General features: G+C 39.6%; 1 protein-coding gene across 1 annotated transcript; it reads left to right on the top strand.

The window, feature by feature from the left end:
• ncoa7b (nuclear receptor coactivator 7b) lies at positions 1 to 24,599 on the top strand. Its single transcript, XM_084737410.1, has 17 exons — positions 1 to 403; positions 1,391 to 1,570; positions 9,313 to 9,464; positions 11,372 to 11,442; positions 12,281 to 12,388; positions 12,486 to 12,587; positions 13,385 to 13,510; positions 14,870 to 15,054; positions 15,518 to 15,672; positions 17,297 to 17,860; positions 17,966 to 18,137; positions 18,462 to 18,609; positions 18,770 to 18,895; positions 20,153 to 20,305; positions 21,480 to 21,575; positions 22,397 to 22,470; positions 22,866 to 24,599. Exons 2-17 carry the CDS (start codon positions 1,533 to 1,535, stop codon positions 22,999 to 23,001), a joined length of 2,406 nt encoding a protein of 801 aa, XP_084593536.1. The 5' UTR covers positions 1 to 403; positions 1,391 to 1,532; the 3' UTR covers positions 23,002 to 24,599.
• The last annotated feature ends 1,146 nt before the right edge of the window (positions 24,600 to 25,745 follow it).

Below are 25,745 nucleotides of genomic sequence, written 5' to 3'. Positions count from 1 at the left end.
CTACCTGTTTTTGTGACGAATGTAACGTTTGAATGCGCCGTTGCACATCAGAGTTTGTCGCCGGCGTCAGGCCAGATTAGCATGGACAGGAGTATTTTATCTTAAGACAACGGGAGGGTCTCGACCGAATAAATTATCCTTACTATCTCCGCCAGGTTGCTATTGTCCTGTAAACAAAGTGGCTAGCTAGCCCAGTTAGCATCAGCTGTGAAGTCAGCTGCCCGGAGGACTGGACCTTGTTCACTGTGTTTGCTTAGACCTGTCGGTAGCACAGGGCTGTTTTGACATTAGCACTGCTGGATTTTATCTGTCTTTTGTTTCTGCTGCACCTTAAAGAAGAGGCTGGGCTCTTACGGGAATTCCCAAGCAAGCTGCAGCCTACTGGAGAATGTAGCTAGGTGGGGTAAGGTTGCTTCAAAATTAGCCTTTCCTCTGTGATTAGCCATTTACCTGTTATGTAATACTTTTAGGCTACACGTGGATGAAGTTAAGTGGCCTTATTTCTCCTCTTTAGGGTGTGCGACATGCATGTAATCGATAGTTTCGTTTTTGCTTAATCCTGTCCTATCTATCCCTGCTTATATGTCCAACTCATTAGGAGCTGATTATTATTCATATTTCGTTTATATCCTCATGCGTGCTGTGCTGACCTAACAATATGGTTATATGCGCAACAATTCAACTGTTAAATACTCTGTGCAATAATAATAATTCAATAGTACAATACACTGGTTACACTGGCATCATGATTGCAATGTTTTATATATACTGTGCATTTAAACCAACCTATACTCTTATTGTAATGCTTACATCCTCTGTGTACCGTTGTATATTTTGTTGTTATCTTATTTCTGTTTTTCTTGGTGTATACAGTAGTATAATGCACTTCTTTACATACTTCACTTTTATATGCTTTTACTTTACATATGATCTCTATTGTCATTCTTATAGGTACTAGATGGTTATATATGCTTATGTTCTTGAATGCAAACACTTTCCCCTCGGATCATAAAAGTATTTCTGATTATAAGATGTTATAGTTAGCAGTCAGTCTAACCAGGGTGGTCTGCGTCTTTACATCAACTGGATTCCAAAACTGAAGCTGCTGATAATAGACTCTTGCAATGAAGCATAATTACATAAGATAACACATGTTTATAGTAGCAGATGTGTCTTTCCTCTCCAGCAGCAGAGGGATGCATTTTCCATCCTGCTGGTCAGCCATTGTCAGCTGAGTGGCCTGACATGCATATTATAGGATGCTTTCATCGCCCTCCACTTAGGCTGATGAGGCTTCGCCATCAGTTATTGGGCTGGTTGATTGTTGTTGAGAGAGGAGACACCCTTTGAGCCTGCTGCTAATCCCCCCCTCGCTTGTTTTCCTCTGCAGGACAAGAAAGAAAGAAGTGTGAGAGGTGATCTTATCCCATAGTTGTGTCTGCTGGATTGGACACACTGAGTGGGGTGTGTTTGAGTGGATGTTTGTATGGATGGATGCGTTTGACTGCGTGCTGATTTAGGACCCTGGCCTGATGGAAAAGAGAGACAGGAAGCCGGGATATTTTGCACGGTAAGAGACTCGTATGTGTGTTTGTCCTGCATTTGTGTCATTTTGTCATTAGGTGTTTCTTTTTCATGCAGCAAAGCCTTTGTTAAGCTCCACTGCTCAGTAATCTGAGTTTTCTCTGCTTGTGACAAATTGCTCTTCTCTTAAGGCATACATAGAGTCTGTCATGACTAAGGATGCATGACATGGTAAAAATTTTGACATATTGAGCTTCAATGATGAATTGATTACTAATAGATTATTAAATTAATTGCCGGCTATTTTGATAGTAGATTAATTGGTTTGAGTCAGAATTCTCTGTTTCAGCTTCTGAAATATGTCCTTTATGAGAGCAAACTGAATATCTTTGGGTTGTAGACAAAACAAGACGTTCAAGGAGAGGACACCTCAGGCTTTGGGAAACATTGATGCTGATTTTTTTTTCACCATTTTCTGACATTTTACAGGGCTCAATGATAAGGATTGCAAACTTTTCTGGGGCAAGTAAAATGCCATTCAAGGCACGTAAATCTGGCAACTCACTTGTCTGACCAGGCAAACGGTAAAAAAAAAGACTTAAACTATACAACTGTTTTGATAATCGATTTATCATTAAAGCCATATTTCATGCTAAATAGCAGAAAATGCCATTTCCAGTCTCTCAGTTATGGAGATTGAATATCTTTTAATTTTTTTTTTTAGACTTACACAATGAGACATTTAAAGACATCACCTTGGCCTGAGGATGGACATTTTTCTCTGTTTTCTGTCATTTTATAGATGTTACAGTCCTAGATTAAACATGACAGTTAACTTTAGTCTTTGTTGTTGTTTAATGATTGCTAATAAATAAAACAGTTTGTACAGGGGCAGTAGATTTCTGAGTCATTTGCCCGACTGGTCAAGTGAAAAAAAAAAAAGGCCCTTGTAGACAAAAGTGGAAGTGTTTCCAGGTTAATGAGCCCAAAATATAACGTCAGAAATCAAATTATGCAAAGAAAAATCTCTTCCTCCTTGTTTTTAACTGACTAATGTGCTACTCTCTGTAAGTTTGCCTGTGAAAATGTAAACACAGATTAGGTTCGTCTGATTTCACTGAGACTCCGACCCTGTAGCAGACGTTAAGAATAACTATATAGAAACAGCTGATCTTCACATAGACGTCCTCATTTGCTTATGTAGAGGCAGCAGTATTAAATTGAGATGTTTCATAACCACTTATAAACTTGTTGTAATACCTTTAAATAAATGGATCTGAACAAGGGCACAGTGTGTCATGGATGCGAAGCAACAAACCTTCTTGCATATCGAAAATTATTAAACAATCCCCCCACCTTCTCCACAGACATGGACTTGTTACTGTGAAACTATGTGTTTAATTTTTTTTTTTTTTTTTTTTTTTACTTCTTGTCCAATCGGGCAAGTGAATTGCCAGATTAGCTAGCTCAACTTGACATTTTACTTGTCCTGGACAATCCTTATTGTTGAGCTCTGCAGTTATTTTTTTTTATTATCCATTTTTTGCAGAAGTTAAATTGTTTCCTGAGTCTTTGCAATAAGCTGCAACATTAAATCCAGTAAAGTGAGCCCACTTTTCTGAATATTTGTCAGCTGTTCATGTAATGTTCCATAAATACTGAAAGCATTATCGTTTGTGAGGAACTGATACCAGTTTAGTAACAGATTTCGATACCCTCCCTTCTAATGAATGCGTCTTTTGAGATTTTGTTTTTTATTCACGATGATTTCCTCTTTTTTAGTGACCAAGTCCATTTTATTCAAAAACCCCAAAGTCACGGATCATTAATTTGCCTCAGAGGGCTTTACAATTTGTACAACATGTGATCCACTCTATCTTTAGACCCTCAACTAGATTAAAGTCAAACTACCAGAAGAAAACCTTCAACAGGAGAAAGAAAAAGAGGATTCCTGGTCCAGGATGGACAGACAAACATTAGAGGTCAATACAGAGAGCACATTAAAATAATAACATTTCAGTAAGGAGTAACAGGATGACAGAATTTGATTTAAAAACTGCAATGTGTAGAATCCATATCAGAGAGGCTGTTTTAAGTGTTAAACATCATATTGACAAATGTGAAATATTAACTGCACAGAAATCCAATCATAGTAATTTTGCGAGTCATGATTAGATTAGTCAAGTAATCAATCAGTCCATCGATACCACAAGTATTAGATGTCAGATATACTGAGCGCACAGGAGCAGACAGTAAAATTTCAACAGGGAGAAACTGAATGAGGAAGGAAATTACAAAACTCGTAACAAAAGTGCAAATATACAGTACGTGCAGAGTGAGTGTTTTAATGACTTTGCAGCTGAACAGTAAATTTTGTTTGTTGATGTTGTGGGTCACGGTGTCATGTTTATGTTTACATTAAAGTCACAGTGAAACGGCAGTGTTGGGTTTCTCTGAATGCTGACTAATAGGATCTCAGATGTCCTGATACCATGAAGTTCAAAGAATAATGAGTATCAGTTTAATGAGAAAGTTTCCTTAGCTGGACAGATATTATATGTTTGTATATCAGTTGAAAAGAAGTCTTTTGGCTGTTGTGATATTTATGTCACTCGCTCCAGGTGTCACATGCAGGAGTGTCAAGTCCAAGATTGAAATTTTTACAAACATGATCTGCTCGGTGCATTGCTTGTTAAACATGACATCGTGGATTTTCTATGGTGCTGCATGGTAATTTGTATCTTGTCATTTCTGCTGTCAGGGTGCATTAGCTAATTATTTATTCCCACCTTTTTTTTTGCATCATGTGTCAGCACTTTAAGTCACCTGTTCCCGAGCTGCACCCATCTCCTACAGCCTCATATAATCCAAGTCATGCGTCAGAGTTCCTGCGAGAATTGACCCACTGGGATGGCATTGACTTTAAAATTGGATTCTGGCAGTGTTGTGAAACATGATAGCAGGAACTGTGTGGAAAGAGTTTTGTCACCGCTACGGTGCATAGGCTGACAAGCAACGGGCAGGTCATGGACAAAGATCAGACCTTTATTTCTGACGTCTGCACGGATGATGATGTGTCATAGAAGGTGTTCATTTTGAAGGCCGGAGTGAATATTACAAGAGGATAGACATGATTAAGGGGTGAACTACTGAATAATGTGGCTTCAGTGTGTCTAAAAAGCTGCTCTGCTTCATTCATCCCATCCTTGCCTGACCTTTTCTACAATCCCAAATCAAAAAAAGTTGAGACATTGTGTAAAAAGTAAATAAAAGCAGAATGCAATGATTTGCAAATCCTTTTTTGACCTGGATTCTATTAAATACAGTACAAAGACAAGATATTCACTAACTTTCACGATGAAGCCACACTGTTGTAACGTGCAGAATGTGTCTTGCTAAAATAATCAGTGACGTCTCTGAAAAAGACGTTGTCTGGATGGCAGCATACGTTGTTTCAAAACCTGTGTGTACCTTTCAGCATTAATGGGGCCTGCACAGATGTGACAGTTACCCATGATGCCATGGGCACTAACACACCCCCATACCATCACAGATGGTGTCTTTTGAAGTTAGTGCTGGTAACAATCTGGATGCTCCTTTTCCTCTTTTGCCCCTGGGATACGGTGTACATGATTTCCAAAAAAGGAAAAGGAAATGTGTGCTCATCAGACCACAGCACAACACTTTGCATCAGTCGATCTCAGACGAGCTCAGACCCAGAGAAGTCTGCAGTCTTTCAGGATGTTGTTGATTTATGTCTTTCTCTTTGCATGCTGGAGTCTGGAGTGTATTTGTAGATACAGCGACACTGTGTTTACTGACAACAGTTTTCCAAAGTGTTTCTGAGCCCACGTGGTAATTTTTTACAGAATTCTTTCAGTTTTTAATGCAGTGCTGCCTGAGAGGTCAGAGATCACAGGTAATGATGAATGTACATATCAATGTAGGTTTTTATCCCTGCCCCCTTATGTGCGGAGAATTCTCTGAATCATTTAATGATATTATTGATTACAGGTGGCGAAAATCCCTAAATTCCTGCAGTTGCAAATTGAGAAACATTCTTAAACTTTTGGATTATTTGGTCACACAGTTTTTATGCCTAAAAAGTAAACATTTGCAAATTAAATCCTCGAGGTAGAGCAGTCAATTTGTTACCAAAATGTTGGTAAATAAGTAAGCCTGGGTTCTGAAACTGTTCCTATACAACCGGACAGAAGCACAACGCACATTTTGTACAGTATTGTTTCAGCACGGGTATTGGGGGGGAAGAAAAAAAAAACGATACCCAACCCTATAAATAAGTTGATTTATTGATAAACAGTAATGCAGTACAGGCTAATGGGCTTTATTCTTTCTTGTTTTGTCTCAGGTTTCTCTCAGGATGTGCTGACAACCCGGTAAAAACCTGCAGTTTGTCTTGAGTTTTCATGATTTGATTGGTTCATGTTGGAAATGTTAGATTATGGAGAGAAATTATTCTGTAATGGCATCACGTTTCAGTTGCTGTCTGATTGTTGTGCAGGGAGTGCATCAAATCATAATGGGATGCAGGCTTTGAGATCAGTTAGAGGTGGTGTTTTCCTGCACAGGGAGTGTGCGAACCTGTGGGACTGAGCAGCAAAACAACAGTGGAAATGTCACCTGCAGACTTCTAATACTGTAAAGACTAACAGCCATGTTGCACCCAGAAATTGAGCATGTCAGGAAGAAAAAACAGCCTTATCTTCCAACACAGCTACTTCTACAACATGCAGCTCTCCTGCTAGCTGCACCATATGCTGCCTCGCTTCCTGACGTATAGACCGAAGGCTGCTGTGGAGCGTACACACGTCCCACTAGCACGCATTGTTTTATTGTTTTACAGCAGTGAAAGTGAAATACTAAGAAGTACAATATAAGAAATAAAATATAAGAAATACAAAACACAAAATGAATGCACCTAAGTATTCACCAAATGAATAACAACTTAAATTGTGATCATATGAAGGTCTGACAAGGGCTTTTAGCAAGCAAGTTAGCAAGCAAATCTTTATTTACATAGCACATTTAATTCCAGGTGGCTGCACAATGTGCTGCACAGACTGTGAGCCACGAAAGTTGCAGCCAGAACAACGTGGAAACCGTAAAACAAAAACTGATGCATAATGAAAAATGGGTTAAAACCAATTGATATAAAAAGAAAGGTAAAGTAGATTAAGACTGTTTAAACTGTTTAAAAGGAAGAAAAAGTAATATGCAATAAGATAAAATAATTCAAACCAACAGTTGGCCAATAAAAATATAAAAGCATGTGAATAATAATGACCTAAGGAGTCCAGCTGGCTCATGGCTCACAAGCATGTCCGAGAGATGTTAGGGTGCAAGATCACGAAGGGCCTTTTAAAAAGAGCAATAAAATTTTAAAATCAATTCTAAAATGATAAAAGTCTCAAAGCTGTGTTCTGGATTAGTTGCAGTCGATCAAGATGCTTTTTGGATAATCCTGTGAGCAGTGTTATCTGGTCCGCTGGAACCAAAAGTATGTTTTTAGCATCGTCTTGGGATAAAATCAGGCTTTAACTAAACTGTTTAAATGGCTCAGCTGCTAGTTTGTCAGTTTTCTGAAGGAAAAGAAACTTTTTTTCTGGAGATTGTAAGACACTGAACAGACAGTAAGTTCAATAATTAGGCATGAAAAGTGGAAAAGTTCTAAATTTGCCAGGAACAGGCTGTGCACAAACCTCCAAGAGGCTCGTAGCAACTGTGAAGGAGCTGCTGAACACCACGGCCGAGATAACTGCACTGCATTTGTTGCCTTGGTGATTTCGCCAGTCACAGCTTAATGGCTCTCACGACATGTTGGCCCGTGTCTTGCCAGAAGATATGTGGGAGACTGCGAATCAAAGTGGGAAAAAGGTTTTATCAGCTGGTGAGGACAAAATTGTGAATTGTGTGGCCATCACACTAAATTGTTTTTTGTGTAATTCTGAAAGTGAGCAGCAGTAGAAACGAGGTCTGGTGGTGGTAGCGTCGTGCTTCGAGGATGCTTTTATTTCACCAGAACACTGGAGGTAAAATGAGTTCTGCAGTACAGAAATATCCTGAAGGAAAACTTGCTGCTGTTTGCTGGAGAACTGCGGTTCAGGAGAAAATTTATTTTCCAGCAAAACAACTGCAAGCAAAATCAAAGTAAAATGGGAAAATCGTGTGTGAGACGATATAAATCCTACTTAATATGCTGTCTGTGGTTGAAGCGAGTTGTTTCCCCTCCCCTGCCCCCTCCTCTCCAGACTCGAGGAACCTCAGGCGGGCAGCAGGAACACTGCAGGAGTGCAAGATGACATAATGAGTCTTTCACTGGAAGTTGATCAGCTGTTTATAACTGTCAGTTGTAAATGAAACCCGTTATCCTAAGAACAAAAGCCCAGCGCTCTGAAAAGACGCACTGCCTGCCAGGACAGTTATAATGCTCCTTCTAAGAGATTATTAATTATTGATTTATAATATTTACTGTTTGATTTCTCTGTTATTATGACAGGAGTAGATACACTACAAACCAGGGAACTGGGGGATAAAACGCTGAGATGACTGCTAGAGAGCGATTATGAAACAAATGGCCTAGAGTGAAACAGACGGTGCTGCTGGAATTTGTCTGCAGATGCTTGTGCTCACGACCAGATGTGTGCTGCTGCATCGGTTAAAGTGGGAGAGTGACCCGAGGCTGTGGGAGAGGCCTGAACTCCGTCTGTCTGCAGCCTTATCGACCCACTCTTGCCTTTCCATTAAGACACTCGGACGCTTAAAGCGCTGGTCTCTTTCTTTTTCGTGTCTTTTCTTCCTCGCGCAGAGCAGCACTCGCCCTATCACTCAAAGCCTCTGATAAATCAATTATCGTTTCTTAACGTACTCCCATCCACACTTAAGGTTCCAGGGGAGCGTGCATTATCCATAAGTGCACCACTAACCCACAGTGGTTCCTCTGCACTGCAGTGTCTCCCCTCCTAATGAACCCCAACAGGAGATGCTATTACATCACTCCCTTACCCATCAATGATTAAACAGAGGGGAAGACTGAGAGGAAAATACAGCTGACGCAGCAAAGTCGAAAGACAAAAAAAGTTAAAGCGTGATGTGATAACTTTGAGCACAATAGCAGCACCTGGACAGAAGGTTAGCTGAAGTCGTAGAATTAAACACTGGGATGGGTTTAAATCAAACAAGGAGCTACGTGATCGTTTTAATACGATCGATCAGATGAGTTTGAAATATCTCCACTCCACTTTGTGTAACATCTCTGGTCATCTTCTGAATCTCTGTTATGTTTTAAGTGTTCCTTAACGCGACAAAAGGTTCCTACAGAGTCATATGTGTGTACAGTTTTGGAAACCGCTACTGACCCGTTACTTGCCATTATCTCCAAGTCATTCATTTGCGTTCTTGGGAAAAGTATCAGTCAGTTGTGGCAGCGGCAGTCAGTGTGTTTCCTCAGCACTGATCTCGCTTTATCATTACTTTCAGTGTGGAACAACAATTTAGCATTAGTTTTTGCGCCATATATCACAATAGGCTATCCTGAAGGAGTTATATTAAGTTAAATACTTTATTACATTCTGTGTAACTCGACTGCAACACCATTAAAAATTATGAGTTGATGTATTATTATGACAAAGTAAATTGGTCAGTTATACTCCTGTGAGTATATTTGTAAATACAAAAGTGATGAAATGGCCGTCTTTGCTCCTGTGCTCTCATTATTTTACTTAACGAGTAGATGTGTGAACATGTCCGTCTCCTCTTGCCTCCCGTCAGGCTGAAGAGGCGGCGGCAGCTCAAGCAATCGGAGAAGAATGTGAACGAGCAGAACCCGGCGATCATCTCCTGTCCGGACGTCCCGAATGACAGCGACCCCAACAAGAAGACCGACCTTCAGAGAATAACGGCAAAGCCACCTGCAGGCTCAGGTGAGACCTGCTTCAAAAACTCTCAGACATTACAACATACCCTAAAGCTTCCAATCGCCCTCAGATACCCATAAAAAGCAAAATATCAATATGAATGCAGTCTGCAACTCTCATCTATAGTGGCTTTGTGACGCCGCTGCAGCAATCACTTGGTAAAGTCCCTGAAAATTATAATTAAGTCTGAATTATTCTTGTCTTTGCCATTATGTAAACTCAGTGGTGTCAGTATCACTGTCAGTGTTTATTTTAGCTCCCTGCCATCGACCATCCGACTGATCTGCAGCACAAGGGTCCCCTGTGTTTGGAACGACCTCAGCAGTTTTAAACAGGAAGTTGCATAACCTTCGCCCTGAGCTTTTTTTACAGTTACACTTAAGTCGCTGTTTTCAGAAAGTTTATGAGTGTAAAGAGTCTGAAACAACAACCACTTCTGCTTTAACATTAAATCAATCATTCCCAATCATTTCACTTCAGAGTGAGTCACAGTGTGTATCTGTTTCATCTTTTCACAGAAACTCTGCATCAAGATTTATGGAATGTAATTTAGGGAAGTTAACAGTTGTAGGAAAACTGTATTCCTCTGTCTGATGGTTGAATTTGGGGGTGATCCAAAGGTATTGCAGAAAAGTTATGTCCCTTTTCACTACTAGTAATGACACCATTACCTTTGTTATCAGTGTCACAATTCTCCAAATCCATGACTTTCGATTTTGAGATCACGACTGAATTCAGTTTTTCCATTTTAAATATGTTTTTATTTAAACCTTTTTTTTTTTCAGCGCTGATTGGTCTGCCGTTGTTAAATTATCGAGTCTTGATTTGTAAAGGTGAAAAGATCATTTGTTTTATGCCCTGGCGACTGTCATTTACATTTTCGTATGTTCATGTTTTTGAAGATTTTTTTTTCTTCCAACATGCACCAGGTGATGCAAATAGGTGAAAGTGGAAACAAATGAAAAAAGGACTTTAAGAATTACAATTCTGCCTTTAATTTTGATTCAAATTCAATCAATCAATTTCTGACATCTTATGGACAACAACTATTGATCAGTTAATCGAGAAAATAATCGAGCGATTAGTTGCATCCCTAAATCAGAATGATGTGCAGTTTTAATCCATGCTTTCGAGCTGATTTCCTGCATCGTATCTTCATTGTGTTCTCCGTTATGAGCATCATGTGTTTCATAGATCATCATCATGTTGACACTGATAATAGACCGTTGTTGTGTGCGCAGTGGCTCAGCCAGCTGTGTAAACTCTGCAGCATGTTTTAATAAAACCGCAGCATTATTACCTGCAGCCTGTTAAATCAAATAGGATTTTCTCTGCAGTGTAACAGAGAGCCAGAACGTAACTCCTGAGCTTATGTGCACTTCCAGCTACCCTGCATTGCTTTGTGTCATATTACCGGTATAAATTCAGTGAATAAGCGATGGTGCTCACACAAGTGACAGCAGTCCTGTCTTTGATGCTCTGTACAGTAAAGAGCAGACGCAGCTGGAGTCTGGCTGTCTGATGCTTAGTCATGCCCTCTGTTTCCATGGAGGAGGCAGCAGTGTAATTACACAGTCAGGGAGTGGTACACTAATAGCTTCTGTGTTCTTGGCAAGAAGAAAGTGCTGACTGTGGAGCTCGTCTACTACAAGGGTCAGATTGTTTGTGTGTTTTATGATAACTGCTTCAGCATGTGTGGGGCAGTGATTTAAGGCCGGGTAATGACAGGACAAACAAGCGCTGGTACTGTCTCAAAAGGCAGTTTATTACAAGATAAGGTCATCTCTGTTGGGCTATTTCTTTGTACTGCTAGAAACATATCAGTTAACAGCCTGGGAGGTATGAGATGAGCAGCATGAAAGAATAATTATGTCCTCAGTCTGTAAAAACCTCATTTTCCGTTTCCCTTGCAGATGATGGCTGTAAAGGTAAAAATCAGGCCAAGAGGGAGAAGAGGAGGCCACCAGGGACAGTGGAGTTCATCGTGAGTAAAAACAAGGGTTCTTCCAATACCAATACAAGCGTGGGAAATGCCTCTGATGCTTCCTAAAATGCTGGTATCGGTTTGGGCAATTGCATGAATCTGTGCACCATCCAATACCACAAAATGCAGTAACCTCAAAAGTTCCAGCAGCGTCCTGTACGCCGTTTTTTTCATGTTCTGTGGCCTTAAATCCCTGTGTTTATTAATGGTTTTCAAAGGGTTTAACCAGAGCCAGGCCGTTCAGCAATGGTGGTGATCATGTCTGATTGGCTAGTACTCTTTGCCTTCGTTGGCTGGCTGCTTAGGTTTGGGTATGAGGAGTGAATGGTTTGGGTGAGGGATATCAGAGTAAGCCAATAACAGGCAGAGTAGGGTGCTTCATGACTTTGTTGGGGGAAAAAAATTGATATCTGTCATTGAGTGTGAAAAAGCCACAGTTCGATGGCTAATAAATGTGTTTTTTCAAGGTTAAACTGCAGATTTTAGAGCAGCCAATCGCTGACAATCAGGTGGATGGATTATCTTTGCAAAGGAGACGTGGTCACTAACATGGACTTGAACAAACTTGGTAGCTAAAACAAAAGTGTTGCTTTTATGTATTTGTTGAGAATACGCCGAAGGCTCCTATTCAGGTTTTTGAATGAAGCTTCAAATGTTTGTCGTCATATTTCATGATGCCATGACCCTAAAAAAATGCCTCAATTTAAACATTAAATTAAACATTTTTAAATTATTATTTTATTATATAGATGACGTACAGACTTATTTAGCAGAAAGTTGCACTGTGAGGTGTTTTGACCCGTGTGCCTCCAGAGACTCATTTCTTCTCTTGGTGCAGGTGGGACCGAGTGATTCCCTCAACAGCATCGCACTTAAGTTCAACATCACCCCAAACAAGCTGGTCCAGCTGAACAAGCTCTTCTCTCGCAGCGTCTACCCCGGTCAGGTGAGAACCTCGGCAGTAACACAATAACCTCTGCTGCAGCTGCCGTCATTAATCCCCTGACTGGCTCACCATTGGCTGCCCATCGTTGTTATTACAGAAGCTGTTTGTCCCCGATGTGAGCCAATCAGAAACTGACCTGAAGTCCCAGAGCTCCTCCGACCCCAACTTCACAAATGGATTATCAGAGAACGCATCACAGGCGAGTAGAAAACTATTCAATATGTTGCAGGTAGTAGACATTTAGTGACAAATTTGTTCAGACTCGATAGTCAAACTATCCCAGAAAAGGGTGTACAGATTGTTTTATTTATTACTGGTTAGCAAATACCAACAAGGATTAAAGTTTTGTCACATTGTGTCAGTGTAAAACCCAAAGATACTTGGTTTAATATAATGTATATAATTAAGAAGAAAAGCAATAAATCTCCGTATGAGAGGCTAAAAAAATTGAGAAAAATTACTTAACAATACATATTAACAGTTAATCAGTTATCAGGATATTTATTGTTGAGCCCTGTAATAACATGTAAATCCACCTTTGAATATTTGTTTTATTTGGGGTAATTCAGAATAAGTCTTCCACCAAATTTCTTCGGAGTTACACTTGGGTTCATTTGAAAATATAACAGCAGACAGTCTGTTGTGTGTTTTCAACTTTTTTATTGTCTAAAGTTTTTTGTCCATATTGACTCTGACTGTGAGGCAGTTATGTTAAAATAAAGCTACAGATCTGATGCTGCAAAATGTCTTATTGTTCTCCTGTAATTCAAATTCTGCTCCCCTAAATGATTGATTCGGGGTATGAGCGAGCAGTTTTTTACTGTTAAGTGCATCTGGAATGTAAACAGTGGAAGGTAATTCAATCTATCAGCATTTGGCAGTCAGGTGAAAAAAAGTTGCTTTCAGACACGGCATCATTTTAAAAAGTGGGAAACAAGTATTTGGCTCTGCTGACAGAAAAATCACAGTCTGATCTCTGCTTCTTACTCCCTGCAGGATGGCGTTTCAAACTGCACGTTGGCAAAGTCCCTCCGGCGCGAGCTGTCCCCGAACTCGGAGGACGAGAGCCCGGCGACGGTTAAATTCATCAAGATGAGCTGCAAATATTTCACCGATGGCATGGTGAGAAGCAGAGAAAATACGATCATGCAGTCAAAATGATACTCAGTGTGAGGCCAAGGGGTAGAAGAGCGGTGTTAATGTTATAGCAGACTCTTATTAACCAGGAAGTCGTCAGCACAGAAGCACAGAGCGCCGCTCACTGAAGGATTTTGGGAAAAAGTAAATGTTAGACATAATCTGATACAATTTAAAGTAATACATAGGCTGCACAACTCAAAAATGAAAGTTAACAAGATGGCTAAAAAACTTATTTTGTGTTTATGGAAGTCTTAAGTGATCGCTGTATAAAAGTTTACCTATTTGTTTTATACTTTTTTTCTTTCCCTGTTTTTTTCTTGTGCTTAATGCTCTTTTTTTCCCAACATGAGTCTTGCTTTTTATCTACCTCTACCACTGATGTGTATAAAAATCCTCCAAATAGTTATAATTGTATGTTCTGTTACAATGTATTATTTAAAGCAGAAAGAAAATATGATAATACCAGGTCATTTAACACCAATTTTTTTAGGGATTGGCCAAATTGGCCTGTGAAAATTCTGTTAATTTATTTATTGTATTAAGTAGAAATAGACCTTCCTTTTTGCATGCAGTTCTCATATATTAGTCTTTACTTGCTTTCAAACTCTTGTAAATGGAAATATGGTTGTTTTTTTTCTCTCTCTCTCATCAAGATGACATTTGGAGGAGATTATAAGTCATTATATTTGATTAGATTTGACTCATTCTTTGTATTTTATATACTAAACAAAGTCATCTATTTGTGTTATGAAATATCAAGAGGCCCAAAGGAATATGCAGAATTCTGCTGTAGGTTTTTTTTTCTTTTTTTTTGCTTGTACTCTGATCAAGCAGGTCTGAAATAAATATTTAGTCGATTTTCTACGAAGTGAGAACATTTGTTGGAAGAAACAACCCAGCATGAATGTTGGACACATGGCCACTAAAACACAAGACTCCGTGTGGAGCAGAGGGAGCAAACATGAGGTTAACCATTAATCATTCACCTCCCAACAATTTACAGCTTCAACACAAAAAGAATCCAGAACATTAATCATTGTGCTTGATAACATTCTGAGTTTTACAAAATACAAGAGACATAAATAAAGGAGAAGATGAGAAGAAGAAGATGAGCTCTGTCAGAAATACTGTGCATGAGCAGCATGAATGTAAACATCAATGAATGTGCAAATCTGTTGTTTAAAATCTGCAGAAATTATGTCGGTGTGGGGCTGAATATCAGTTAATTTATATAATATTGACCCATTTCAGAAGCAGTGTTGTATTTTGTTTGTTTTTGTCATAAATGTTGGTGTCGTCTCCTCCTCACCGATGTTTCCGTGTGTCATGTTATCGTTGCAGGGAGTGGTGGGCGGCGTGCTGATTGTGACGCCCAACAACATCATGTTTGACCCCCACAAGTCCGACCCCCTGGTGATCGAGCACGGCTGCGAGGAGTACGGCCTCATCTGTCCCATGGAGGAGGTCGTCTCCGTGGCGCTGTATGACGACGTGTCGCGCATGAAGCTCAAAGATGCCCTGCCGTCGTAAGAGCTCCTAACCGTCATCTCACTTTCCTCATTTCCCTCTTTTGTAACCGTTTTCTTCCAGTTCTCGGCTCTGATTCCTCCTTTCTTGTTCCTGCTTTCAGTTCCTGTGTTTCTTGTTCTTGTAAACAATAAAACTGTTTGATTTCACATAAATTTTCACATTTACGTTTTTAACAAATCTTGTTAGTTCAGAGTTAAAACTTTCCAGATTCCAGTTGTTATAGTTTTGTAATTATCCATTTTAAGTTTTTTGATTTGTTCTTCATTTATCATTCTATTTTTGATTCGTTTGCTGTTTTACATCACGTGTTACTTTGGTTTCTTTTGTTTTGTCGAAACATGTTTTGTTTCTGGTCATTTATAATTTCTGTTGGACCTTTTCTTTTTTGTTGTTTTTTCCCCTTTTCATTTCCATCCTTGGTTTGCGGTGCGGTATGTGTGATGACCCGTGACCCCACAGAGACCTACCCCAGGATTTGTGTCCTGTCTACAGGCCCGGCGAGTGGGAGCAACTGCCGTCAGAGCGAGATCTGAACCCCTTCAGCCGCTACGAAGCGCTCGATCCGAAGCGACCGATCGTCCTGGACGACATCGAATCAACCCTCTCAGAAACTGGTAACGTCAAGTCAACAGGGCTGCACCACTGAAATATTATCGGATTCACAATATGGCCAAGTGCAATATTCAAATCACAGAAGCTTTGGTTTTTTGATAAAACAGCATTATAATGAAGTACTGTAGTGCTGCAGAGACGGGCCAACAAATCTTCTAAGACAACAGATGTCAGAAAACATGTTTGTTTGTTTGTTTGGCACAGAACCCAACAGATGTCACATCATGATAGTTTTTCAGAGAAAATGAAAATCGTGGTGCAAAACTTTTAATTCCCACTTATCATGAATCATATCACAATATCAGTCAATATAATTACAATATGATTATTTAAATGATTTTGTTGCCCCTGTTGTGAAACATGGAGCACCGAGTTCAAACTCTAAAGTGATCCTCTTTTTAAAAAATTAAATCACTCCAAAATTGTGGTAACTATGCTGAAAGTAAAATCTGTTTTTCTGTCCACACCCAGCTGTAACACTGTTTTTGGTTAATGATTGAAAGTGGCTTATGAATTTTCAAACTTGGCTCTGTGAAATATTTAGTCATCTGCTCTTTGAGTATCCAAATTTCACTTTTCAATTGATCATTCCAGAGTCACGCCTGTTTTTGCTCCGGAACCTTTCTTTCATGTTTCCTGTAGTTAGATTTGTTATTTGCTAGACTCTATGTTGAAATCCAAAATTTGGAAGACAGTTGAGATGCATCGCTTGAGGACCTGCAAAAGCAACAGTTTATTAGCATTAGGTAGCTTAATATGTGAATATGACTCATATTCTCAACTGTTATTGGAGCATAGGGTAAAAAGGGCGGGACTTAGGAAGAGTCAGTTGAGTGTAGAATATAGCTGATTAGTCTATCAACAGGAAACTAGTCTTTATTGTTTTAAGGCAGAATAAAGAGGATTTGATGGTTGCCATTGGTGACCACAACATCTTCTCCCATCCTGCAGGGAAAACATTTCAGTGGTGTTAATAAACAGATGCATAGCTGTTGGTAATAACGTGGCAAAATTAAGTTTTAATGCATAATTACACTCAGAGTAATTACAGTTATTCAATTAAACAGACCGCATATTTAAAGTAAGCTAATTTTTGGGAATAATTCAAAGGGAAAGTAAGACTCAAACAAACTATTTACAAGTTATAAGAACATCTGATCCATTGATCCAGAGAGAGGGAGAAGCTGCACCTCACGTCACACTTACTGCAGAGCGTGACAGGAGGGGGAGGGACACCCTGGTGGAAGTACACCTACGCCGGCGCTGTCGTGCGCTGATTACTCTGAAAAGAGTCTGAAAAGTTGCTAAAACTGGCAAGAAAGTCGGCAAGTTGGCAACACCGGCTAAATCTTGGGACCCGCAGCTTATTTTTAAACTGCCCACTCCCACAAGATTTGCGTTGGGTCCCGCTGGATCCCGATCCAGGCGTCTAGTTCTCGCTTCTCAGATGTGAATATTTTGGGTTTTTGTTAATTGGCTGTGCCAGAAAACTGATTAACTTTTTTGACTGGTTGTAGACTGGTCAAGTCACTTTAATAGCTGTACAGATATACAGCTATACAGATTGATTGATAATGACAATGTCTTGATGTTAAACAAAAGACTGTTTCATCTTTTTGATACAAGGGAGCACTGAGGGCGAGCAGGCAGATAAGTCTCCATCAGACGAAGGATTCACAGAGTTGGAGCCTACTTTGAATGGGACCATAGAAGAGGCACAGGGGACGTCCTCCAAAACACCCAACGTCATCAGCAGGGACCAACAGGAACTAGGACCAAGCTGCCCAGGCCAGGGAGACTTCCAGGACAAGTCGATCATATGTCAAACTAAAGGGAAGCTGGATGATGAAGAGGACGAGGGTGTAGCTCAGAACAGCTCCATCGAAGATGGAGAGTCAATACAATCCTCCGTAGAGACTGAAAAACAGGGTGAAAAGGTAACTGAAACCAAAGATATAAAACCTAAAGGGACCGAAGAGCTGCTAAACGGTGCACATGATGAAACGGTCGGCGCACCGGTGGACCAAAACAGGAAGTTGAGTCCGAACGAGGCCTCGGAGGTTCGTGGGAACTCGAGCCCAGTCAGACCAGCAGGTGGTGCTGAACTAAGCGAGGAGGAGAAACGGAGGAAAAGCTACGAGGCAGAGGTGAAGTCGTGGCTGCTGGAGAGGATGCAGGCTCCAATAGAAGGTAGGAAAATATTAAACTAGATGTCAAACCCATGGACAGATTTGTCACTGTAGACTAACCAGCCTCTTCTTCCTTTATTTCTTTTTTTTATTTGACTCTTTGTAGACATGCTTTTCACATCAGAGGAGAAGAGTAAAAACCCACCCATGTTCCTGTGCTTCAAAGTGGGAAAGCCAATGAGGAAGTCCTTTGCCTCTGGGATGATCTCTAGTCCCGCCCACTCATTTGGAGGCCGTGGTAAACAGCCAGAGTACTGGTTTGCTGTGCCACAAGAAAGGTGAGAGGATGACAAGTTGTTACATTTGTAAAAACTGGTCTTAAACTGTGTGTAAACTAGTAATGTGCTTCTAACTACAAACTGTTCAAACTGATAAACTTAATTGTTTTTTGTGATATACACTTGTTGACTGTTGAGCACCTTAAGTCGTATATCAATTAAGATTTAGAAAGAATTCCACTTTCAAAACTTCAGCAATTACTGTCCTCAGCATGTTCTTGGCAAAAAAAACAATAAGGTTAATCAGTTTGAACACTAAATATCTATTTTTTGGGGCGTTTGTTGTTGGTAATCCAATATTCTGTGTGTGTATGTGTGTTCCAGGGTGGACCATCTGTATGCATTTTTCGTCCAGTGGTCTCCGGATGTGTACGGGAAGGAGGCTCGAGAGCAGGGCTTTGTTGTGGTGGAGAAAGACGAGCTGGACATGATAGACAACTTCTTCAGTGATCCTGCGTCCTGCAGCTGGGAGGTGAGCTTCACCCCGTCCCCGTGTGTCTGCTGACATGTCTAATGCAGCCATAAACTTTAATGCCGTGTTTTTGGTGCTTTGGCTTTTTCATGTATGACTGATGGCCTGTTTGTGTCTCTGATTTCTCTTTGACTTTGTCATATGCTTCTTTTGTTCCCAGATCATCACTATTGATGAGGCAAAGCGGAGGCAGAGTTTCGGGAGCTGTGATGGAGACTTGTCTGTGGATGCGTTGCCCATGCTCAGTGATACCAGTGATCTGCTGCAGGACACACACATCGAGAAGGTACTGCTAACCACACGCAACTCATTTACATCTGTTTTTAAAATGGAATCTGGATACGTTATCCGGATAATAAGTGATCCAGTCATGCCTTAGGGTTTACACCTGGTATTTTAATGCATTATCCTCATTGAAGTTGGATCTTTGTCCTCTAGAGACTGAGCTGGGACCCTGTACTACACTGGGTTGAAAACATTCAGGTCTTCTCTAGTTTGCGTAGCTGCTAATTTAGTAGGTTAGCAGTGCAGGAGCAATGTTTTCATTCAGACATATTTTCATTAAACAGCCTGCTACATGCTCATGTTCATGCACTTAACACACGCAGACGCCATTCATGATTAGTTACAAGCTGAACTGTGTGGCTGTGGCAACAGACAATGATATATAGTCTTAGAAATTAGAAATAAATGAGAAGTAATTCTGCCTTCTGTATGAACTGTCCTTAGCTAAACATGCCTACATACCTATGCTCATGTATTTTAACATCACTCATAATGGTGGTACTTGTAGAGCTTAGTATTGTCTGAGGTGGTGCGTAGTATGAAATGTTTGAGAAACACTGCTCTCGAGCAAAACCTTGATGTTAGTCATTTGAAGTGGTGGAAAATCGGTGCCAGATGTCCTCGTAAAAGCAAGAGTTTTGTGAGTTGTTGAGTTTGGGAAAACTTTATAAACCAACAACAATTATTTGTCTCCTCTTATAAAATGCAAGATACTAAGTTAGTCCTTTTGTTGTAGAAAAATATTGTGCCAGTTTGTCCCGACATGTTGCAGTATCGGCCTTTAGGCTGCTCTGTGAGACGATAAATGATGCCTTGTTAACTGCAGATCAGCAGCACAGATGAGAACAGCACACACTCAGACACACACAGTCATTTATAACTGAATTATAACAGATGTATAAACAATAACTAGAGGCGTGTCTCTTTCAGCCTTTGCTTACTCAGTCTCTAAATTTGGAAAACAATCTTCATTTTATCTGTATCGGTGATGTATTGTACACAGATGCCAGCATGTTGTACAGATTGAGTTTACACCTAAATGAGATCCGCACGTAATGTGAGCCGGGCTGCCTCCAGATGTGTTCAGGCAGATCCGATCAAAACTGTAAATTAACATGCGTTTTTTTCTTATCCGGATAATGTGTTTGGATACAGATTACATTTAAATACCAGGTGTGTAACGGGTGATAAAGTTACTCACTTACTGTCAAGAAGATAAGTCAAATTTGACAAGTCTCATGATCTGTTTGCCCTCCAGCTCGCCTGTCGCCTGCCAGCCCGTGTGCAGGGTTACCCCTGGAGACTGGCCTACAGCACTGTGAAACACGGGACCAGCCTGAAGACTCTGTACAGGAGCCTGGCAGACGTGGACAGTCCTGTGCTGCTGGTCGTCAAAGACATGGACAACCAGGTGGGTGCTGCGTGTAGATGACTGAGCTCGCCTGCTGATGATAGAAAAGATGGGATTTATGGGTTTGATACACATTTTTGTTATTCATTATCAATGAAACAAAGGCAAAGAGGTGATATTAAGAATCTCTATGGATTTGTTTCACTATTAAAAATTGAATGGCAACAAAAAAATTGCAAGAATCATATTTACTTCCTGATGCAAAAATATATAAGAATGATTTCTTGCAGATTATAGAAGGTCATACATTTTTATTATTTCTATTTGAAAGGTACGGAGTCATGGGAGTGCAATTAAAAAAAGAATAAATCTATGAAAGAATAAGAAAACAAATGTGGAAATATAAAGAGAAATAAATAAATTAAAAATGTGGAATTATAATGATTAATAAATAAAAGAATAAATAAGTAAATAAAGAATTCTTAAGTAAATTAGGAATAGAAATAAATAAGGAAGAGGAATAAATAAAAGAATAAAGAAAGTGGAAATATCAAGACAATTATGAAAATGTATTAAACGATTAATGCATGCCAAAAGCAATTTTCTTACTCTCTTACAGATTTATTCTTTTTTTATGGCACTCCTATGACTCAGTAGAAAGGGAGTGGAAAATTATAGCAACAACACAAAGTTTTCATGATTTTAATTAACTAAATTAAAATTTTCCTGCGTCCTAAAAGGTAGTAATAAGATGTAATGGAACGATTTGCCATCAAAACATAATTAAATTTAAAATGTGATGCCCAGAGTTGTGTATTTTGGGTGTTTCTTATATTAAGATAGGTGTAAATTTTAATTTTATCTTCTTTTTTTAAAAGCCAGGCTGTCACTATGTCCCGATTGGCTATTTTCATTTTTTAATTTTTTTTTTCTGAATGCTTTAAGGCAGCATTTTCTCTGCACATCCTCATTTCCTTCATGACTGATTTAGTCTCACCTCTCCAGATCAGCACAGAGGGTTTTCTAGGTTTGTAGTGTTTGAACAGGTAATTCAGTTATGACCCTGTGTGTCTGACTTTGGCGACTCCTTGTGGTGGCTTTAAAAAGTACACTGTTGTTAAAAGTTAAGAATAATTCCCCTTAATCATAAATATTCTCATTGAGGGTTTTAACTACGAGTTTATGATTCCAAGTTGTTTGTCTTTTAATCCATAAATTGAATCTCTTATTACAGATATTCGGGGCGTTCTCGACTCATCCCTTCAGAGTGAGCGAACACTGCTACGGCACAGGAGAGACGTTCCTCTACAGCTTCTGTCCCGAGATCAAGGTTTGTACTGATTTACTTAAGGCAATTTCATAAAGCTCAATATCACAATTCACAATCTGCCTCGAGGGGCTTTACAATCTGTGCACCACGCCGCTGATTGATAAAAGGAAAAACCCTTCAATGGGGGGGTGGAAAAGCAGCAGAGGAAGGATTCATCTCCCAGGACAGAAAGACATCAACAAAAAATCAGAAGATACAAAAATACAGATATATGCAGATTGTAAAAAAAAAAAAAAAAACTAGTTTAAAGCTGCTACAAGTGACTCTGGAGAAAAACAGTTTAATGTTGAGTCTCATTCCCAGACTGTCAAATTCCAACACTTTTCCATTGCTTGTAGCTAGGGATGTTCCTGTCAACTAATTTCCCCGTTGATTAAATGCAAATTTTAATTTAGACAAGTCGACTACTCTAACAGTAAGAAAACACTCTGAAAGCAGGTACAATTGAGCACAGTTTATTAATTAATCATGTAAAACACTGTCCAAAAAATACTGTGCGTATTAAGAGTCATTTGAAGTCGTTAAACGTCAAATCGTACTTTAAATGCAGGGAATATGTGCTGGGCGAGAGGGGCCACAGCGCCGAATAGTGGCAGGCGGCTGCATAATACTTTAGAGGCAACAGTTATCTTGCATCATGCATTAATAAAATATTGATAAATAGTTTAACCAGCTAGTATTTCTGGTGGCGACATTTAATCGTGTAGTTGACTAATTGCACACATCCCTACTCTTAGCACCTGTAAGAACTCGCTCACGGTTATTTAGCTTTATTCTTGAGGTGGTTTATATCAGACAAATCGTTTGCTCTCTGTTTTCAGGTGTACCGCTGGACGGGAGAGAATTCTTACTTTGTGAAGGGAAACACTGACTCTCTGCAGATGGGAGGAGGAGGGTGAGTAGATCTGTCAGCACAAAGCCACGGTGTCCGGGACAGTAGAAAAACTGATGACAAAAATGTTGGAGCACATTTCCTAATGGACTTGTTTGGATAAACTGTCCACATATTGGGAATTCTGTGTGCTGCCACAGCCCTGCAGTCTCATGCCCTTATTTGGGCATTGGTGGGCCATTTCCTGTGCTAATTAGAAACAGGCACTCGTGAAAGCAGTGGCATTCATCTATATAAGAGCACAGATACGAACAATCCTGTATTTTAAGAACACCTTCATGAATCTGAGTAAGACTCTTGCTCTTAAGAACAACTAAGAAAAATCTTACAAAGATATTAGCAGTTGAGGTCCGTTGTATCCCTGTTTTCTGACTTGACCCTCCGCCTATTTTCTGCAGGGGTCAGCTGGGTCTGTGGCTGGACGCCGAGCTGTACCGAGGCACCACCACCAAATGCGCCACCTTCAACAACCAGCCGCTCTCCGCCCAGCAAGACTTCAGCATCCACAGCCTGGAGGTCTGGACCTTCGAGTAGCCTCGCCTGCTCCAGCTACGTCTACATCCGCTCTCCGCTCCCAAAACCCACGAACACCCACCCCGAGTCTATTAACACACCACTTGGAGGCAAACCTGCTACCCCACACTGACACTAAATGTCCTGTGAGAGGAGACGGAAAGCAGAGCGGGAACGTCTCCTGCGGCTCGTTTTCAAGGCTCGTTTGACCAGTTTGACGTCTGGTTCGTACCGCCTTTTTGAGGTTGAAGGAAGTGTGAGAAAATGTCGCTCTCGGTTCATTGGCTGCCTTAGATATCCGTCGACGCCTCCAGCGTTCCCAGCATGCAGACTGCCGTACCACCATAAGCTTATGAGGAGAGAGAGGAGCAGGGCTGCTGATGTTACTGTCGAGTTTAATCCTGAAAAAAGCTGATTTTAAGTGAAAGGGGTGTCCCATGATGCTGTCGGTTAATTTGTGCAGAAATGACAGTTAATTTTTATGTTTGGGAATGTACAGGATGAAGAACTGAAGAGGTTTGGGATGGTGTTTGTTTTTTTTTTTTTAAATGAATTTCAAACGTGAAGGAAGGATCCTCCACCATTAAATTAACTTTCACTGAGGGAAATATCTCTTAATTGTTTACATCGGAAGTGTTGCACTTCCCCCTGAAGGTCGTCTTGTTCTCTTATTTTGAGTTTTAGACAAAACTAAGTGAGATGTCCATTTATTCTTGGAAGTATGTACGATGTTTTCATTCCCCCCAGTACAATCCAAAACAAGCGGTAAAGCCAGGAAAACATTTGCAATGACCAAATATGTTGTATTTTAATTTCATATTTGTTGTGAGTTCATCATATTTTATAAAATATTTTAGATTTTTTATTTTTACATTTTATTTTTACATTTTTTTTTATCAGTTATGTTAAGTTGTTTTTTTTAAAAATGGTTCTACTTTTATAGAAATGTTGTGTTAAATATTTCTGTTCCTGATTGGACTCGACGAGCACCAGAAATGCTTGTTTCGTCAGTATTGAATTAATATCGCACGTCGTTTGATTTCCTTTTATTTTCATTTGTGGTTGTTGTTCAGAGAGTCACAGCCAGTAGAAGTTCAACATGATGTCACTTTGCACTACAGGATGAATCGAGGTCGGGGCCCTACGTAACGAAAGCACTTCTTTGGTGTAAAATTGTTACTGAATGTTGTTCAATCACCACTACAGGAGCAAAGCTTTTACCTAAAAATGGGTGAGGGAAGGGATTTTTCTGGTTTTTTTTGCACTCTTGTTTATGCCACTAACTAAAAATTCAGATCTACTAACATGGAAAAGAAATGTTCATCTATGTCCTGTGTGTCTGACACAGGCTTGTAGTGCATGAATATGCAATACCGCGAACGTCTGACACCACTGTTATGATACCTGCCATACTATCCACTAATGCCAGTTATCGCTTCATGTGAAAATGAGCTTTGTTGTCTTTAGCTGTTAAGTGTTGTAACTGTGAATGCTCCCTGAGTAATTATTTCTTGTGAATCCAAGACAGCTGTGGTCTGTAATATCACTAAGGATCTATTTATTGTGTTGTTATGGCAACCACATTTATGCCTAAATAAATGTTAAATATATACATACAAGGCATTGAGTGGTGTTGTTTCATTTCCACGCTGCTGCAGTCTAGTGGGGCAGTTAGGTTGGGCTGCACTAACAAGGATTAACTTTATCAACCGATTAAATCATGGTTTAACTTCTAAATAATTTTTTAAATAATGTTGCACTAAAGTTTGAAACTATCTTGAAATTATAGTCTGGGTTGTACCAACAAAGATTAGTTTAATCCAAGATAACTTCCATTCAAATTAGCAAAATTGGATTTAAAATGGGTAAAACCAGTTTTAAAGTTAAAATGAGCTCTGGTGCACAATTAAAAACTGATCTCAGTTCAGTCAGTCCAGGTTTATTACTTTATTACTTATTATAACGTTTTAGCTAGCTAGCAAACAATGTAATGTTTTTTATTTATCTTTTTTTAATTTTGGGAAACAAAGCTCTTCATTAAATTCTGTTTCCTTTTGGCCAACGTTAATAAACTTGGATTTAATAAATGAAGATTAGTTTTTAATTGTGCAACAGAGCTCTACCTAATTTAAAAACTGGATTTACTCATTTTAAACCTGAATTGCCAAACTTTGATTAGAACTAAAATTATAGGAAATTTGGTGCAACACAGTTTCCAGACATCATGTCCAATGTTATAACAGAGTGGTGACAGGAGGTCAGCACCTCTCGAAGATCACTAATTGAGAAGATGAGCTGCTCAATAGATTAAAGCTGACTCACTTCCATATCTAAATTAATTAGCCTAATTTGAATTGAATTAAATGAATAAAGTTGATTAGCTGCAATGAACATCAGCGAAGAGGCCTCACTCAGCCTCTGCTCTTGTGCACAAGACAGCTACCATGAATAAATCAGGCTATTAGCAAGAAAAGCACACATTTCCTCTTTTTAGATTGTAAAAATCTGTAGGTTGTGGGTCTCAATGAAGCATGATGCAATTTAATCAATATCAGTTATAGACGAGATAAAACCTATTCTATTTTGGACTTAAACTTTATGTCCATATTGAACTTAATTGTATTTTTGGCTGGATTTTATGTTCGTGTTTGTCTGTATAGCTAATATATAACGGTTGGTCTGTGTAGCAAATGTGAGTGGTTGGACTATGTAGCTAATATTAACAGTTGGTCTATGTAGCTAACATTAGTGGTTAGTCTGTGTAG

Source organism: Lutjanus erythropterus, chromosome 15 (assembly GCF_056507025.1).
Source record: "Lutjanus erythropterus isolate fLutEry1 chromosome 15, fLutEry1.hap2, whole genome shotgun sequence".
Taxonomy (NCBI): Eukaryota; Metazoa; Chordata; class Actinopteri; order Lutjaniformes; family Lutjanidae; genus Lutjanus; species Lutjanus erythropterus.
This window is presented reverse-complemented; position numbering and strand designations above follow the sequence as displayed.